Here is an 18,004-nt window from a genome sequence, read left to right as displayed (position 1 = left end):
GTGCCAGGGCCTCACCACCCTCACAGCCAGGAGTTCCTTCCCATTATCCCATCTAATCCCATTATCCCATCTTCCCTCTGGCAGTGGGAAGCCATTTCACCTTGTCCTGGCACTGCAAAGTCCCTCTCTAGCTCTCTTGGAGCAGTCACACTTGGAAGAGCTGAAGGGAAAGGTTCCCCTTTGTCAGTCTCAAACCTGACAACTTCAGAAGGAAAGGGGGACTCATCTGTGCCAGCCAGGGATTGCCCTGCCTTGCAAGGGAGGAAGAATGTCTGTCCATGAGGGAGAGCTATTGTGATCCCAGCACTACAAAACTGAATTGTTTGGGAAGCATCCAGAGAAAACAGTAAGACTGTAAGACTGCTATACTCACCTCCTGTCTGAGTGATGAGGGAGACAGAGGCTCTTGGAAAAGGTGCCACCACCAGATGGGCTGTGGTGGGGAAGGAAAACAGATCTTAGTTCTGAAAGGGAAGTGGCTGAGAGAGCACTCTGAGACAGAACGCTGAGGGATGAAGCAATTCAGGACAGAGAAGGTGCCTTTGAGGGGCACAGGCATTCATGGCTGGGCAGTGAAACGACAGCGCTGAAAGGCCGGACGCTGCTGGCCCAGCAGCAGCAGCTCCACGACAGCTGCTGGAGCGTGTTTGGCTGTGAAGAGCTTTGCAGAGTCCTGGGAAGGGCAGAGCTGGGAGAACACAAATAACAACACAGAGTGGGGGGTCAAAGCAAAGATAAAAGGAGTCCTGGTACTCCCTGGAATGAGGCAGGAGCAGCTTGGCTGCGCAATCCCTCCTGTGCTCACCAGCCTGGGGGAACTTCCAAAGCACTGCCCTGATAACAGCTAAAAAGGAGAGAGGCCCTGGTGCTCCCCGCATTTCAAGACAGGGAGGCTATGGGCAAAGGCCAGATTCGGAGAAAGAATAATTCAGGTTTTTGGGAGGACCAAACAGTCCTGGACAATTAGAATTATAAAGGACTAAATAAATGATTAGTCAGTCCATGGTGCAGCACAGAGCAGCAGGACTGGGGGGGAGTAACAACACCGAGGCAAGTCAACAAAGCACACGTACAAGGTTTCCCAGGATCCAGTCAGAGCCATAAAACTCCTCTTGTGGGCCCCAGAACATGGAAAAGCCGTGGGAGCAGGCTGCAGCAGTTCTGTGTCACTGAGGTACTTTCTCTCTTTATTATAAAGTTCCTCTTCCTGCAGAAGCAGCCGGAGAGCGGCAGGTGTGAGGGGGAAGGAGCCTAAACCGGGATTGTGGGGACAAATTAGCGGTGCCTGCAGAATATCACTAACCCAGTCTGCGATTCCAGAGCCTATGTAGGTGTTTTATTTTCTAACGGTGTTAGAAAGACTGTCAGAAAATAATTAGGCTCTGTCAACAGTTCCCCTATTCCCAGATTACTTACGACTTCCTGACTCATTAGAGCTGCCGAGGCTGGCAGGAAACCTGTTTTATAGTAATTTCTGTTAGTGGGGTCCCTGGAGGAGAGACAACACAGTGCGGGTGACACCAGCGTGTGACACCAGCGTGTGACATTGGCGGTGACTTCACCCTCGTGATGGAGGCACGGGGGCATTAGGGTTGTGCAGGGCGGTTACTGCAGGCAGGAGACACGGTCCCCCCCTGTCCCCATCCTGGTGACAGGGAACAGGACACTTGGCTGCCGGGCTGACACTGGGCAAGGTCCAGCTCTAGGCGCACGGGATTTGCTGGTGTCCTAAAAATGTTCCTGGTTCATGCGAGTTTTAAAAACGGAAGGGACACGTCAATCCCATTAAAGGGGTCTTTCCATTCAATCCTGGAATAAAACCATCATAGCCTCCCTGTCCCAGAGTGGAAGCTGTCATGTGCAAACACAAGTTGGCTGTGTCAGGACTCTTCTGGGGCCCCTTGGCCCCTGAATTTTACCATCTCTGTCTCAGACACCCTGCAAATCCTTCCTGGTGCTCGGAGGAGCAGGACTATGCACAGTACTGACCCTGCAGCGCTTGGAAGGAGATTTAAAAATAGTCCTGAAATCTTCTGTTTATTTCTCTGATTTTTGGATCCAATTCCTCTAGATCAAAGATAAATAAAGTTTACAGTGAGACAGTGCTTGCCAAGAACACAAAGCCCAACCTTCCTCCCCAAAACTTGCACTTCCCACTCAGTTCATGCCCTTTTTCCCTACATTATCTCAGCTGAAATCCAGGACCAAAGCAGATGTTCCCATTGATTTTCCATGTCCTTTTCCCCAGTCAGTACCTTGCTGACCTCCCGCTCCCTCCTGTGAGGCTCCGACCAAGTATTGCTTCCCTGAGGCTGCTGATGGTACCACGAGATCCATAATTAGGCAAATTTTAAGACCCTGATTCTGCTGACAGCCACAGGAGTGGGATGTTACATCCTTTGATAAGCAGACATGCAAATGAGAGACAAATTCTATGGTCTTCATGTCATCTTTCCATTGAAAACAACCCTCCTACACACTCTGCTCGTGGAGGTGTGAGCGTGGGAGTCCTGGGACCACAGGGCAGTGGTGCCACCGTCACACACCATGTGGCTTCTTCCAGAGAAAACCCATGGCCATGGCTGCTCTGCCCCTTCCACCTCCACTTCTTCATGGCACTTCCTAAGAGGTGATTTGGATTATCAGGGTGATGTAGATAAAAACCCTGTAAAAACCGCGTAAAGCCCTGCTGCAGTTTTTGAGACTCCCACTGTAATTACAGCATGGAATATTGTATGGAGTCAGGAGCTGCTTGTGCAGTGCTTAGCCCCAAACTGCTGCTTCCCCAATACCCACAGGGACCATCGGGTCACACATGCTGCCGATCATCCTTGGCACAGGCTCAGCACCAACTTCTGCCAAGGAAAAGACTTTTCCTCTACCAACAGGAAGGCAAATCCCTTGTCTGCTGTAGCTCACCAACACTGGATATTTGAGCCCTGTAACATGGGGGTTACTCACTCCAAGGTAACAGGGATGGAGTAACTAAACATCCCACACCTGGGGGAAGACAGGACTCTGCACCTGTTTGTTGTACACCTTTATTGAACACAGCAAACACACAGCCTGGCACCTCCTGCCAGGCAATCTCCAGGTACGAGAAATGGCATTCTGTGGGTGCTTGCATCACAGAACATGCACCAACTCCCCCCAGAAACACCCTCAGACCTCCCATCCCTCCTCCACAAACCATCAGCCTAATTAACAGTTACATTCTGCGTCATCAAGGAACTTGGGGTGGTGGAGAGGCAGAAAAGGCTGGCACTGCACCCCTGGGCAGCCCTACCACGCTCACATTAACCACAGGAGCTGCCTCCGTGCTCGTATTTCCAGCTCCTCACTCAACCTCTCCTCCGCAGCACCTGAAGGAAGCGGAGCATAGCCCAGATTGAATTCCACCCACAGAGGTTTCTGTGGGGTGAAAGCTGAGACAGCTTTGTCCCGGCATTGTGCGGGGACCTGGCAGCAAACACGGGCTGTGCGGGTTCAGCGTAGGGACAGAGCTTGGTAATTGCCTGTTTTAATCCTTAAACAAAATGAGTAAACAAGCTTTGTTAATGCCTCTCTTGCTGCCCGAGCGGTTTCACACCTGTGGGACCCATCCTGGAGCCAGCCAGAACAGAATGAGAAGAGGCGGCTTCACCACCACACCAGAGGACACCCGGGGAGCACTGGGCTCACTCCAACCGCCTCCACCCCAGACATTCTGCCCCTTGCCATTAATGGAAAACTGGGAAGACTTCAATGTGGCTTCTAAAAATGCATCTCAAGCACCCTGAGGTCTTTGAGGAGCTGGCACATGTACAGACAGAGGCTACTTGGGGTTCCACAAGGCACTGGACAAGGATCTTACCAGCTCCAAGAAGCCTTGGAACAAGACTGAGAGTCTCCCCCTGGGCAATTAATCCATTCAGAGGAAAGAAAGGTTCCATAACATATGGGAATCGAGAGACAATTTTCCCAATAGCAGAGAGTCAAGAGCTGATAGCAAAGGTCAATGCTGGCAAGTTATTTAGAGCAGCCAAAATGCAACTGAATGTAGAAAGCACCAGGAAAACGGTATTAAAAAAAAAAAAAGAAGAAAAAAAAAGTCAAAATTCAGGTAAAAGTGCTGTCTATGGAGAAAATGTGCGTGCTTCCAGCATCACACCTGCCCCGTTCCTCAGGCAAGCCTGGTGCTCCTACATCCAAACCAGCTGACCTTTGTGCAATCTTGCACTGCCCTGAACAACCCCAACTCAGCAGAATGATATTGTTGCCAACATCTACCTTCAGCTTCAAAACCTTTCCCTAATATTGAATCCACTCTAAACTTCCCCAAACTGAGCTCATGGTTCACAATTTTGTGTTAAATGTGAAGGCAGCCCTGGCAGTGCTCTTACTCCAAGTTCCCTGGCCTTCGGTTTTAAAAAGCAGAGTGTAACTCCAGATCCAAGAATTTCTTCTACACAACCTTCTGGAGGACATGGTAGTTTTGTGGAAAAGAGAAGAATCCCCACAAGCCATGGGAGGTTTTCAGAGCAGGACCCCAGGGTGTCACTGCCCTTTTTGCTGCAATCCCAGGGGATGATCAGCTGTGCTGGAGGTTTGGATTGGGAGCCAGTGCCAAAGGGCAGCGGGCACCAGGACACCACTTCCCTTTACTTAGCAGATCCCAAAGCCCCAGATCAGTGTGCTGGAAGAGCTGGAAAGGTTCCTGCCTCAGCACAGGAAGCAAACTGTGCACTGTCTGCACTTCAAGGCCAACTGCACAACACACAAAAACAGGGCAAGAGGGAAATACTCTCCTCTATACCTAGACAAAACCAGCATTATTCAGAAATCCCAAATGCATTTCTTTTCCCTTTTCATTTTGGGAGAAGAGACCAGATTTGTTTTCCCCATCTGGTACACATTCACAGTATGTAAGAATGACTTTAATTTCCCATACATGTGTCAGATCATGACCTCAGGGAGAAAGAAGATTCTGCATTTCCAGAAGCCACATGCCAGTTCCCACTGGCTCTGCCACGCACAGCACGAACACACCCAAACCAACCAGGATTCAATATAAGTTGTTCACAGGATATACATTCCAAAGGAACAAGTACAAATATTACAAAATGAACAGAAACACTTTTAAAATCCATGTATTTGTTTAACCGTTAAAAACAGACAGGTACAGAAAGAGGTGGCCAAACGAACAATTCCCTGCCACTCCAATTAGTGTTGCCTGCACGCTCTGGGAACGTTCTTGTGGAACCAAAGCTCTGAACATCTTCTCTGGCAAGGGCTGGAGACAACTGGCAGATGATTCCTGACTGTATGAAGGGCTGAGGCAGAGCCACAGGCCCAGGGCAGCTCTTTCATGGTGTCTGGCTTAACGCAAAGGCATTGAGAGAAAAGGTTGTCTGGGGGTTATGTCAGAGAGCGAGAGAGAGCGAGAGAGAGCAAGAGAGAGCACGAGAGAGCACGAGGGACACCACACCAGTGTTAGGGAATACTGGAAGTTCCTCTTTCCCTGCCACTGCAAGAGGGAAGTACAACAGATCTGAGGGTCCCAGAGTTAGGATAGAGTTTGGAATTAGCTTGGTCCCATGGATATCAACATCACTTGACAGACTCAGAGCTAAAAGCAAGGCAGGAAGGCTAAGGGCAGCAGAACTCCATGTGTTGCACACACACACTCTCTCTCCCTCTTTTCAGGCTGTCTGAGGCCCCAGCAAGGCCAGCTCAGGAGCTTTTCCCATCCACCATGTAATAGCGATACATAAAACCTAAGACCAGTGCTCCGAAGATGGGGATCAGCCATGTCGACCAGAAACTACAGGGAGAGAAAAAGAAACAACAAACTAAAACGTACACACCACAGAAACCAGAAGAAAGCATCTGGTTAATAATCCATTGCCAATGTTCATCCCTTGTTACACATCCAGGGAACACCTGGGAGCTGTACCCACAGGCTGGCCCCCTAACCATGGCCACAGCCTGGGAGGGCCCCACTGTCCCCAAGCACAGGCTCTGCCAGCCCCCATGAGAGGCCCAAGTGTGGCCTCATGCCTTATAAAATAGCAGCTGGATGGCTGAAATTTCCAGCTTGGCACGTCCAGAAACCAGGGTGGGGGGGGAGGGGGTTTGTTGTTGGTTTGGTTTTATTTTCCTTAAATAAGTCAGGCTGTAATTTGTGTTGTACAAACAACACAGTTGACTCAAGGATGGCAACGGCTACAGCTGTGCCCCAGTAAATCTGCCTTGCTCAGACTCCAGAGGCCACAGGCTCACCCTCAGCAGCCTCCTGAGCAAAACCTCCTGCACGAGCTGCAGGAGACCAAGGCCCGGTGCTGGTTTCAAGGATCTTCAACTAGACAGGGTTGACCATCGTAAAACCCTCTGAAAACCCACTGTGTTGTGCCACCCCTGGGCCCACATAACCCCTGTGGTTCCGGGGATGCAGCCACCAGCACATGGGGCAGAGAATTCCAAACACTGGGATGCTGGTTCTGCCCAGCGCAGAGCAGAGCCGGGCTCACGTCCAGCAAGGGAGGTGCACACTCTGGCATTTGCTTTGGAGTATCTGCTTGCCAGAAGGACACTGCAGTATATCCCCGGGGATTTTCCTGCCTTTTGGAGTTAATATGCAGCTCTACAGAGTCCCAACTCCTCCATTTCTCACTCTTACTTTCAGGAGATACTATACCTTGTTTGGCCTGAGGATGTCCTACTTGGCTTCTGGAGGAGGAAAGAGCGAGTTAGCAGGGGAACAAAGAAATATTAAATGTGTGCTAATAAGACAAGCCTGAACATGTGATTACAAATAACTCTCCTCTCCCAAACACCCCCTTGTCACCAGTGTGGATGATTTTGGGGATGTTTGCTGTCATCCTCATTTTCTTTCCATCAATCCAATCTGTCCCACCCAGTCACCAACTTCATGCTGGAACTTGCATCCCTCTCAAAACAAGGCCTTCCTTATTACATCACAGCTTTGGGGTGGTTTTGTTCTTCCCCCTTATTTATTTGTGCACTACTGATTCTCTCTGTTGCTGCCATCTTTAAATTGCACTGGAATCTTGTTTTCAAACAGATGATGCCCTCTGGAGAGAGCCCTCAGCTGTGCATAACGTGCTGGACTTATTGATCAGAAAAGAAAAATACTCGAATAAAGTATTTAACTCAGATCTAAGGGAGCTACTCTGCTCATCACTGATTTCTGTGCACATTTTCAGCATGTGATTCTCTTTATGAATCGGAGTTGAATCAAACAATAATTTTTAAGGTGAATATATAATCACACAGCTCCATGTCATAACTAAGCATAGGCTTTACCCAGCCTGAGTTATCCTTGACTTCCCTGCTGACAGTTCCCTTCTGGACTCCTGCTGCTCTGCAAGTGGTCCTGCTCAAAGGAGTATCTCCTGAAAGCCTTGCAGAAGGCAGAGCTGTGCCCTGTCCAGGCCCTTCAGCCCAGCCAGCTGCAAGGCACATGTTTACCTCCCAGCTGGGATTCTATTTATTGCCTTTTCCCGCTCCCCATCCCTTCCAAAGGCATTTTTGCAACACTCAGCCCTGTTTTAGTCCAGGAGTACCTGAGTGTTAAGCAACACCACTGATCCCTGAGGCAGCTAACAGAGAATTCCTGTTTGCCAGCCGGCCCCCGGCCATGTGCTGTCTCCTGGCTCCAAGGGAACAACAAGGAAACCAGTTCCGTGGTCAGGGCACAGCCAGAAATGCAAAAAATGGTCTGTGGCTCAAGGTGTGGAAAAAACATCTGCTGCTGCCAGCAGAGAAAGGGCACAAAAACTCACTTCCAATTTCCCACTGAGGTGCCCACTGAGCTTCAGAACAAAAACAAAGGTAGAATTTGCTTGGGAAATTTATTCATGTGTAGTCTGTGTAAACATAAAGCCACAAGCTCCACAGGGGAAAAAAAGAGGGGGGAAAAAGCCTCCAAAAGACATGTGACATTAAATAAAAGCAGAAAACTGAAACGCTGAGAGCTTACCTTAGAACCTTCCTTTTCACGATCATTCTGTCAGGGGGGAAAAGAAGAAAGAGGTAAGTGCTGACTTCAAAGGAAGGCTGCAGCCTTTATGAGGTATTTGTTCTGTACAAAGGTAATTGCCTGGGCTCAGTTTTCAAAGGAGTCCTTCCTTTGGCACCCAAAGGCAGGTAGGAAGGTGGTGTTTGTGCCCCTGGGAACTCTTACCATCCTGAGCTCAGAATTACAAGGCAAAGGTGGATTATGCTTCCACCAGCTACAGAGGGAACCCATGAATTCAGCCTAACTGCCCTGATTTAAATGAAGCGAGAAATCTGTCCTGAATGGTGGAAGGAGAAGACTAATTTAGTTCTGCTTTCCCCAGCAGAAACCCTGGACAACACAGGGACTGCCTAAATCCCTCAACGACTACCTTACTTCACAAGACAAGCCTTGGTGTCTCTGTTTGGAGGTTACCTGAGGCACTCACCGGGTGGACCTCTCCGATGTAATACTGCTTCAGCATTTCCCTGGCATCTGTGGAATGCCCCACATCTTCAAAGCTCTCCGTGGCATCTCTGCCAGCTTGCTCAAGCAACACCTCTTCTCCACCTGGGTGCTGGAAGAGAAGAGTCCAGGTGAGCCAAGGGCTGGTTGCAGAAAGGCACTGCGGATGTCATCAGCCTGCCTCCCCACCTGCACTGCTGGATACCTGAACCAACACCATCAATAAAATCTGCCAGAGTGTCAATTGTCCAACCTCTCCTCAGGAATTCACAGATATGAGGAGGAAAGGATATTTTACTTCTTCAGGCACTACAAAAAATGATGTTTGGCTGACTCTGCGCATGCATGTGCAATACTGAATTTGATCCTGTGCGCAACCACAAGTGACATGGGGGTAGGAAATCATGAAGTCTCACAAAAAATACACTGTTTAATATCATACACTGACTTCAGAGCTACAACAGCCAAATCCCCAGGGAGCTCCACAGTGACAGTGCCACTGCTGGGGGTGGCAGCTGGTCACAGCTGACTCTCAGAAGGGATGAACTGACACAAACCCCAGGTGTGGTGCTGTTGTGGGCTGGGCTCTGCCCACTGTTGATGCCACAGCTCCAGGAACAGCCTGGCAATGAGAAGCACTAACCACAGACCTCGCAAAGGACAATGCCCTTACAGCCTGAGTGTGAACCACAAACTAATCCAGTTACACCAATAAAGTGCTCACACATCCCAGGGCACGCACAGGGACTAACTCTGTTTTCCAGGGCTTCAGGCAACCAGCCCTGAATTGGAGAAGAGACGTTGGGCTACGTTTCAGATCAAAGGACCAACACACCTGCTTCTCTCTGTCATATCCTTCTCCTTCCCACAGACACAGAGCAGTTGCCATCCCCCCTCTTCCTTCAGTTTGTCTGCTTTTGCTGCCAAAAGTCTGATTATTACAACTAGGCCATCCCACCTCGTACCAAACACAGGATGGACACAAACCAGCCCCGATGTTTGCTCCCACGGGTTGCTGCAGCCAATCCTGCAATCCTCCTATCACAGCTCTTTATTTGGAATAAATCTCTTTATTGTCCAGGTATGCCACTAAACCAACATGGAGCTTTCTCAGGAGCCACAAAGGGCAAAGTGGAGGGACACAGTTTGTGAGCAGGCAGTTACCAGGTGGCTGAGCTGGGGCACCAGGTGAGGCTCTGGGGCTCATTCCCTGTGTCTGCCTGCAGTTCTTCTGGCTGCCCCTTCTCCCACACCAATCCTCAGGCTTGCCTGATCCCAGAGGAGTCAGATCAGGGACTGCTGGATGTTGTCTGTTCACATTGCTCAGAACTGTCCAATTTCCAGCTGTGATCCACTGAAAAGCTGCCCATTTATCTAAGCCTTCTAGAAGAACTCCTTCGGGTTGCCTCACCAGAAATCTCCTATTTCAGACAGGGAAATACCTAAATTTTAAGCAGACAACCTTCCTTTCCTAATAATTCACCCTAGAAGAATAGACAAAACTCTGCAGCAACAGGGAACGTGCAGTGGATCTTTCAGTGACATCCACTATCTCCACAGGCAAGAGACAAAAGGAAGGATAAAATTCAGGAGAGAAGGAGAACAGTAAAGTTCACTCTTTTTATATCTCTGGCTCTGAAGCCTTTCTATGCACTTGCTAAATCCACAATTATTTATTTGTGCACATCTGTCTTTCACTGCAATCTCCAAGCCTAAAAGAAAAAGACCTTCAAAATATGTTGGCATCTCCTGTTTCTGAAGGGCTCTGTCCTCCAGACAGCACTGCTGTGCAGCCAGACAATTCCTACCTTGTCCTACCCCAGCAAACATAAACCCAGACTATTTGTACAGGAAGTCATTGACTCTGCCACAAAACTGCCCAAATCTGCAGCTCAGCTGCTGCAGGAAAACATGGAAACAGTGCTGCAAACTACGGAGGGGGGAAAACAACTTCCAGGGCAAACAATGGCAGCAAAATGTCAGTTTCTAACAAGAAACAGCCAAAAGCAAACCAGAAGGAGAGAGGTGACAATAAAGTTGGGTCCTCCGTGTCACTGGACCCTCAGCACACACAGTGAGTAACAGTGACTTGGAACTGAAGGCACAAAGCAAAGGGTCCAGAAGCACATCCCAAACTTCCACAGGGAAAGAGCCTGGAGTCCTCTCCCCACAAACTCCAAGGACCTGTCTGCAAATGTCTGCCTGGGAACTGCTGGTACAGACCTGCTGGAGACACAAACAAGCTCAGCAGCAACACTAAGCTCCAGGACTAATTAGATCACTGTGTCAGGTAAGAGAGAAGATCATCAGGTTGAGGAGGGCTGAAACTTTCATTCCTAGGGCCCAGAGTTAAAGAAACAAACCAAGAGAGTGAAGAGTATTCCTGTGCAATAATCATCTGCCAGCACCAAACCAAGGACGAACAGTCACCTGGATGAAGATCCACACATCCTGCACAGCACTGGTTGTCAGGCATGGAACAGGTTTTCCAAAAATACCTCTGCAAAGCTGAAGCAAGTCAGCAAGAGGAAATTCAGATGCCTGGTGCTCCTTCTTCTCTTCAAGAACACTGTACCTGAAACCAACTGAGCAATTTGGGTCAGTGGTGTCACAACCCAGGCTCCTTCCACTTGGAAACTGGAAATGGATTCCTGCTCGCACTTATCAGGAGGATCAGGAACAGCAGCATGTGCTGAGACACGGAGCTGTGGGGGCTGCTGTGCCTTGTAGGCTCACATAACCAACACAAAAGCTTCCCGGAGAAATGTGGGTCTCCAAACTCTCCTAATCATATGTGGAAATGGAGAGAAACTGTATCGTTCCAGCAGAACTGTAAATGAGTCTCTTACAGATTGTGCACAAGTCAAAAGCTCAGATTTTGATACGGCTGTGGTGAGGTGGGAGCCTGACAGAGCCCAGAGCACCTGCAGGAGGTACAGCTGCCTCCCTCCAGCCTCATTCACTCCAGGCACACAGCCCCTCCACCTCCAGCCACAGCCTGCACGTGCTTATCTAGACCACTGCAACCAGGAGTAGTAACAGGTATCCTGGTGTGGTCCAGTTACCCAGATTTAGGAGAAAATAGATCACCATAAAGCTCTCTTAGATTTTAAAATAATCCCATTTCATTTCAGGCACTCACAGGCTCTCTGAAGCACAGGAGATTGCACCTCCCAGAAACACCTGCAATGCTTCAGTTGCTGTCTTTGCACATCTCCTGGATTTGGCTTGTGATCTTAAAATTCAGTAAATTTTGTTATGTGATATATGTCTTGTTACTCCTACTACACACAATGTGAACTTGAAACTCAAACTGGTCTACACTTCCAGAAGGACACGGATTTGGGGCCGGCTGACCTGCAGTGCATAATCTGCAGGAATCGTGAAGCCAAATTCAGCCTTTTAATGGTGACTTCTTCAGGATTGCACAATCCCACCCACGGAACGTGCCAGCAGTGTCAGCAATGCCAGCCAAACAGTCTGTGAGCAAAGGCCAGGAAAGGCACCCAGCAGGTCCTGCTGCAGTGAGCTCACGGGGCTGGGGGGACACAGGACAGGACACCCCGAGTGTTGGGGGCACCCCACAGAGCTCTGCAGCTCCCCACACAACTGCAACAACAAAGCACACAGGCACTCCTGGTCCCCATCAGCTGCACCTCGTTCCCCAACACTCGAGAGGGTAACAGACAGAAAGAGGATTTTTGCCAATAAATTAGGCCTTGATCTACAGTTCCCCTGTGCCAGCAAGGGGTGTGCACAGCACAGTGTTGTGTCAGCTACGCTGGCACAGCACAACAGGGCCCTTATTCTTCTCCTTCCCCCTCATCCAAGTGGGTCTTTTCATGTCAGAAAAACACAAATGGGAAAAAGGGCCTGGAAAGGACAGAGTGAAATATCATCTCAGGGTGAAACACCATCTCAAGGTGACACTCAGGGCACTGCTGAACCTGGCTTGCTGGAGGGACCAAAGTGTTTTTCTGGGCTCACTTATTCCAAAGGTGTCCCAGGAGCAGGTCCCAGACTCCACCTCACAGAGAACATTGAGGTGAAGACTCAACCTCCCTGCAGTGTCCACGCTCTGAACTACAGCACAGAGACAAGTGTAAGACAAGATTCACAGCTCCTACAACTGCTGTCCCAACCTCCAGCTCGTTCTGGCTCTTCCTAAACCCTAACCCAGCATTTTCTTATTCAGAAACCAGCTGTGAACTACTTTTCCAAGTTTGTGCCTGGTCTTCTTCTGTGTCTACTTAGCCTTTGTGCACCCACAACTCCCTCCCACCAAACTGTCCTGCTTCCACCTTGCAGATCTCATCCCACCAAACTGTCCTCCTGGAGAAAAGGAGGCCCAGGGGGGACCTTGTGGCTCTGCACAACTCCCTGCCAGGAGGGGACAGCTGGTGGGGTCGGGCTCTGCTCCCAGGGAACAGGGACAGGAGGAGAGGGAACAGCCTCAGGCTGGACCAGAGGAGGCTCACGGTGGACAACAGCAGGAATTTTGTCATGGAAAGGAGCTGCCCAGGGAGGTGTTGGAGTCCCCATCCCTGGAAAGGCCTGGAGGTGACACTCAGTGCTCGGGCCTGGGGACAAGGTAGGGATTGGACTCCATGGTCTGGGAGGGATTTTCCAGCCTGGATAGTTCTGTGATTCGGTCATTTTCTGGACCCAAAGAAGAAACCAGATTGTGTCCAACTTTTTAAATAAATACTGAGACCTGCAGAGCCAGGCACAACCTCCAGGTGCCAGGTGATCACTCCCTCCTGCCTGATGCACCTCTGCCCTGGCCAGGGCAGCTCTTTCACTCCACAGCACACAGGCTTCAACCACGTGGGCCTGGAGGGAAACCAGAGGTGAATCCAGAGGAGCAGAACCAACAAGCTGGAACACGTGCATTTCAATGAAGTGTTCTTTGGAGCTGGTTCAGCCCAACCTTTGTACATTGCCCTGCAAAGGCCATAGTGTCTTTGCTGTTATTTTAAGCTGGGATAAACCCCTTTGAAATTTTCGCAGAACCACAGAATCGCAGAATATCCTGAGTTCTAAGGGACCCACAGGGATCATGGAGTTAAACCCCCGTCCCTGCACAGACCCCCCAACAATTCCACCCTGGGCACCCCTGGCAGCGCTGTCCAAAGGCTCCTGGAGCTCTGGGGCCGTGCCCATTCCCTGGGGAGCCTGGGCAGTGCCTGAACCCTCTGGGGGAAGAACCTTTTCCTAATAGCCAATCTACACCTCCCCTAGTACAACTTCACGCCATTCCCTCTGGTATTACTATTTTGTTACTGTTCATTCCCACTCCATCTCCAGCTTTCAACAGTCAGGACACAACTCTCAACCTTCTCAAAATCAGAAGACAAAAGCAGTGAGTCTTGAAGGAATTTTTGTCCCCACAGCCAAGGGAACTGGAGATTTAGCAGAGGCTGCATTGTTTGCAAGCCCCTGGTGCGTGGTCCCCTCTGGGCAGGGAGAAGAGTCGCCTCCGAGTTCTGGGTGCCCCTGCAGACTTCACAATTAAACTACTGAAGTGCCCCTTCACCCTTCAAGATGCGGAGTGAGGTCCCGTGAGTGAAGGAAACCTGCACCTCCCCGGGACCCGCCTGAACAGATTTCCTGGGAAACCTGGAACTGCCTCAGCGGAGGCCAGCACAGCCCCTGCCCCCGGCCGGCCGCGGCCACCGTGACCCGCCATCCCGCCCGTCCCCCGGAGGTGGAACCGCGGGCATGAGGCCCCTCAGAGACCGCACAGCCCGGCCCGGGGAGCTGCCCCGGGGACACCGGGACCCCCTAACCCCGGCGGAGCCTGCTCGCCCCCTCCTCCTGCGCCCGACCCCGGGCTCTCTGTCCCCACGGCAGCCCCTGACCCTGCCGGGCCCTCCCCGCCCCTCTCGGCCCCACAGGGCCCCCCGGCCGCTCCCCTCAGCCCCCACTGCAGGCCTCACCTCCGCCAGGAACCGGGTGACATCGTAGACGCGCCCGTGGATCACCAGCCAGGCCTCACGGCTGGAGTTCCGCTTCGCCACCTCTTCCAGGGTGAACACGGGCGCCGGCCCGTCCCCCGCCGCCGCCGCGGCCTCTCCGCTCCGCCCGCCCTCCATACTGCCCGCCGCGCCTCCGCGGAACGCGCGGCCAGACCCGCGCCGGCCGCCGTAGCGATTGCACCGCCCCGCGCGGTTCTCGTTGTGCCTGGGGACCAATGGGGGGCAAGCCAGAGGGGGGCGCTGCCAGTGCAGCCAATGGGAGCGCGCGGCGGCGGGCGCGGGCCAATAGGGAGCGGCCAAGGCGAAAAGCGGGAAACGCCGCGCGAGGGTCGCCTCTGAGGCGGCACCGGGAGCGGATCCCTCAGCGCCGGGTTCTCCCTCAGCGCCGGGTTCTCCCTCAGCGCCGGGTCCTCCCTCAGCCCCGGCCCCCTTCAACCCCGGGTCCTCCCTCAGCCCCGGCCCCCTTCAACCCCGGGCCCTCCCTCAGCCCCGGGCCCTCCCTCAGCCCCGGACCCCTCTGTTCCCTTCAGCCCCCATTCCCTCAGTACTGGCTCCGAGCCGCCCTGCTACCCCCGTGCCACCGGAGAGCGCAGTGCCAGTCAGCAACCTGCCCTCAGCCTTTCCACTGTTCCTTTCGGTTCTTCCTGCGTGTATATAAAACAGGTGTGATCCCACAGCCCTTTGAACCGCTGGCGGTGCAGCACATCCCCAGGTCCTGACCTTTCCCAGGTTCCAAAGCGAAGTCCACATTCGGGCTTGAGGAGAAGAGCTGGGTAATTCTCCCTCCAGTCGCGCTAAGCAGGTTCAGGGTCAGAGGCTGCTCAGAAGCTGAGGGACCCCAGTAACTCATGAACCCGATGGTTTCCCTTTATGAACTCTCATTTGTGGAATTTATTTCCCTGCACTTACAGCACAGGTACAAGGCTGGGCAGTGGATGTTTGTTTAACAACTCCTGTGGAGGCAGAAACACCGTGTTGTCAGTGCTAAACTGTGACCAGCACTGGCTAAAGGTTAAAAGTGTGTGCAGGGAGAGTCCAGCAGGCTCATGGCTGGGCAGGTCACAAATCCCCCTGGATCCTAAAGGGAGCTCCAGTGAAGTTCTCTGTTTGGGCAAGTCCATACATTCACCTACCCAGATACTGGGATGTTAAAGGCTCAGCCTGTTCTAAAACCTCTCCACAGTCACATAATATTAAATATTAAATATTAAGCAGCTGCTTCTTCTGGTCCTTTCTGTCTACCTTTACCTGGTCATCAGGGCTGTCTCCCTGGCTCTGTGTGTAACTCAGGATCCTCAGACATGGAAGTGTTTCCAGCTCCTTGTGACCAGGCAGCCCAGCTCTTGGCACCTTTCCAAACAATGTCTTTCCTCCTAGATCCTTCCCTGCCCAACCCAGTTCCAACAGGAAGAGTTACCCTTGCTCAGATTGGTTGACAGTTTCTGTAATCTGCTTGATGGTTTTCTTAATAAGTGCCTTTGTGCCTCCTTCTCTCCATCCCTCATGCCTGGAGGGTTTCTCTGTGGATTTGCAAAGGAATCTCATGACCCTCCTCCACATTTCCCTTGTCCCTGTTCCATTGCACCCTGTTTTTCTGTGGCTCTCCACTGCCTTTCTAAGGCCAGAATGGTCTTGGAAGGGACCTTAGAACTCCCCCAGTCCCACCCCTGCCATGGGCAGGGACACCTTCCACTCTCCCAGATGGCTCCAAGCCCCAGTGTCCAACCTGGCCTTGGACACTTCCAGGGATCCAGGGGCAGCCACAGCTTCTCTGGGAGATGTTGTCCTGTCTGATACTGCAGCACAGCGAGAGCAGAGCCTGGTGACCAGGATCCTGGTGGTTTTCCTGTTCTGTTTCCTGCAGTAACTCCTCCAGAAGGATGTGACAGGCACGAGACCACAGCAACATGCAGATCCTGTTCCCTGGAATATTTTCTTTCATCTGTAATCACTTCATCAAAAGCCATAAATCAGTGAGGGGAGGCTCAAATGCACAAGCATGGCTGCAATCTGTGCCTTCCTGCCCAGTGTTTTGTTTGGCACATGGAACTCCAAAGCTTTTCCTGAAAAATTGATGATGACACCACAGGAGGACTCAGTGAAACTGGATAGTGAGGCCACTGGCATTCCTGATCCTGCTTCCATCATCCCTGCTTCCTCTTCGTTTATTGGAGATGATTCAGGGAGCAAACCAGTGGGTTTCTTTCTGTATTTACTCTGGAATCCACAGTTCCAGGCTTGTTTTCCAATCCTGGACACTGTTGGCTAAGGCAGAGCCTGAAGAGGTGCAGGAGAGAAGCCTGGATTGGGGTGCTAATGCCATGCCCTCCCCAGCTCCAGAATCTTGTTGGGAATTGCCACCTGCTCCAGCTCTGCTGGGGGGATCGCTGCTCTTGTGACATCTGTCACGTCACCACCCTGTCCAAACCCTCCCAGGAACTGCAGAGGCCTTGTGGATCTCAAGGGAAGCAAATCTGTCTGATAGGATGGGAGGTGATCTCCTGAACATCCAAAGGGGTGACACCTTCACCAGGGCATTGGAGGAGGAGATGGCAGTCCAGAGGGATATGGACAGGAGGCAGAAAAAGGAGGCTGAGGGAGTTTTCCCAAGTGAAACCTGGCTTGAAGAAGACAGGTAGCTCTCGAGTGGATCTGTCCTGGTGTCTCAGAGAGGACCCCAGGACTCACTTTCCTGACCTTTGTGCGAAAGTGAATGAAATGACTCAAAATTCTAAAAGTTGTGCAGGGCCAACGGGATCTGCTGAAGTGGTTGGCACACGTAGTTGGAGCCGTGTGCATCACAGGGGCAGAAGTTGCCCAGCTCCCTGAAAAACACGGAATTTTCTGGCCAGGAGAGCAAAGGCAGTGTCCGAAGGGCTGTGAGTGTGACTGGCCTCACGCTGTCGCTGGCGCTGATCGGCCTCTCCCTGGACTGAGGGGACACAGCTGAAATTCCAGGGCCCCCACCCTGGCACCTCCTCCTGCATCTTGTGACAGAGAGAGAGAGCAAAACCACTTTGCCCATGAATATTCCACATGGAAAAGCGTTTGACCGGGAGCATGGCACTGGTCACCTCCCCCCAGCCCAGGAAGCAGCTGTCGGTATCGCTGCTCGCATCCTTCCGAGCACCCTGCACGGCATTCCAAACGTGGCTGGGCCGTGTCCCGCTCCCGCCCGGCTCCCCAGGGCAGTCCCCCCGCTCCAGGTGACTCTTCTGCCTCACACAGATTATTTTTATCTTCCTTTGTTTGCCAATAAAAATCCCTCCCAGTTTTTCTGTTTTCCATCTGACACACGGATTTTTCCCATGTGTGTTTCCTCCTCCGCTGGCCTGGGGCAGAGGGAAGGGAGGATCCCACATCACCTCACACCAGAGGAATTTTCACGTGCTTTTCCATCTTAGGAGAGAGAGCCTCCAGGACAATTTGGGAATGTTCCCTGGGCTTAGGAGACACTGTCCAAGCAGGACAGCCCAGAGTGGCAGAGAACCACCCCATGATCCCGAGGATCTGCTTCACAGTGCCTTCGCCTCCAGGCACCAGTTCTGCTTGGGAATTAGCG

The 18,004-nt window shown here is 51.7% G+C and overlaps 1 protein-coding gene across 1 annotated transcript; it reads right to left on the bottom strand.

The window, feature by feature from the left end:
* Positions 1–5,113: 5,113 nt before the first annotated feature.
* CYB5B (cytochrome b5 type B) lies at positions 5,114–14,616 on the bottom strand. The gene is made up of 5 exons (XM_066194837.1): positions 14,404–14,616; positions 8,448–8,576; positions 7,982–8,008; positions 6,677–6,708; positions 5,114–5,803 (listed from the first exon to the last, which is right to left on the bottom strand). Exons 1-5 carry the CDS (start codon positions 14,557–14,559, stop codon positions 5,713–5,715), a joined length of 435 nt encoding a protein of 144 aa, XP_066050934.1. The 5' UTR covers positions 14,560–14,616; the 3' UTR covers positions 5,114–5,712.
* Positions 14,617–18,004: the final 3,388 nt, after the last annotated feature.

Source organism: Chamaea fasciata, unplaced genomic scaffold, assembly GCF_029207755.1.
Source record: "Chamaea fasciata isolate MVZ Bird 193981 ecotype frontalis unplaced genomic scaffold, bChaFas1.0.hap1 SCAF_12, whole genome shotgun sequence".
Taxonomy (NCBI): domain Eukaryota; kingdom Metazoa; phylum Chordata; class Aves; order Passeriformes; family Sylviidae; genus Chamaea; species Chamaea fasciata.
This window is presented reverse-complemented; position numbering and strand designations above follow the sequence as displayed.

Excerpts from the sequence above, each read along its gene's own strand:
- CYB5B (XM_066194837.1), bottom strand. The coding sequence starts at position 14,559 with ATGGAGGGCGGGCGGAGCGGAGAGGCCGCGGCGGCGGCGGGGGACGGG. Across the intron at positions 8,577-14,403 it reads TCACCCGGTTCCTGGCGGAG|CACCCAGGTGGAGAAGAGGT; the intron begins GTGAGGCCTGCA and ends CTTCTCTTCCAG. Across the intron at positions 6,709-7,981 it reads GTGAAAAGGAAGGTTCTAAG|AAGCCAAGTAGGACATCCTC; the intron begins GTAAGCTCTCAG and ends TTCCTCCTCCAG.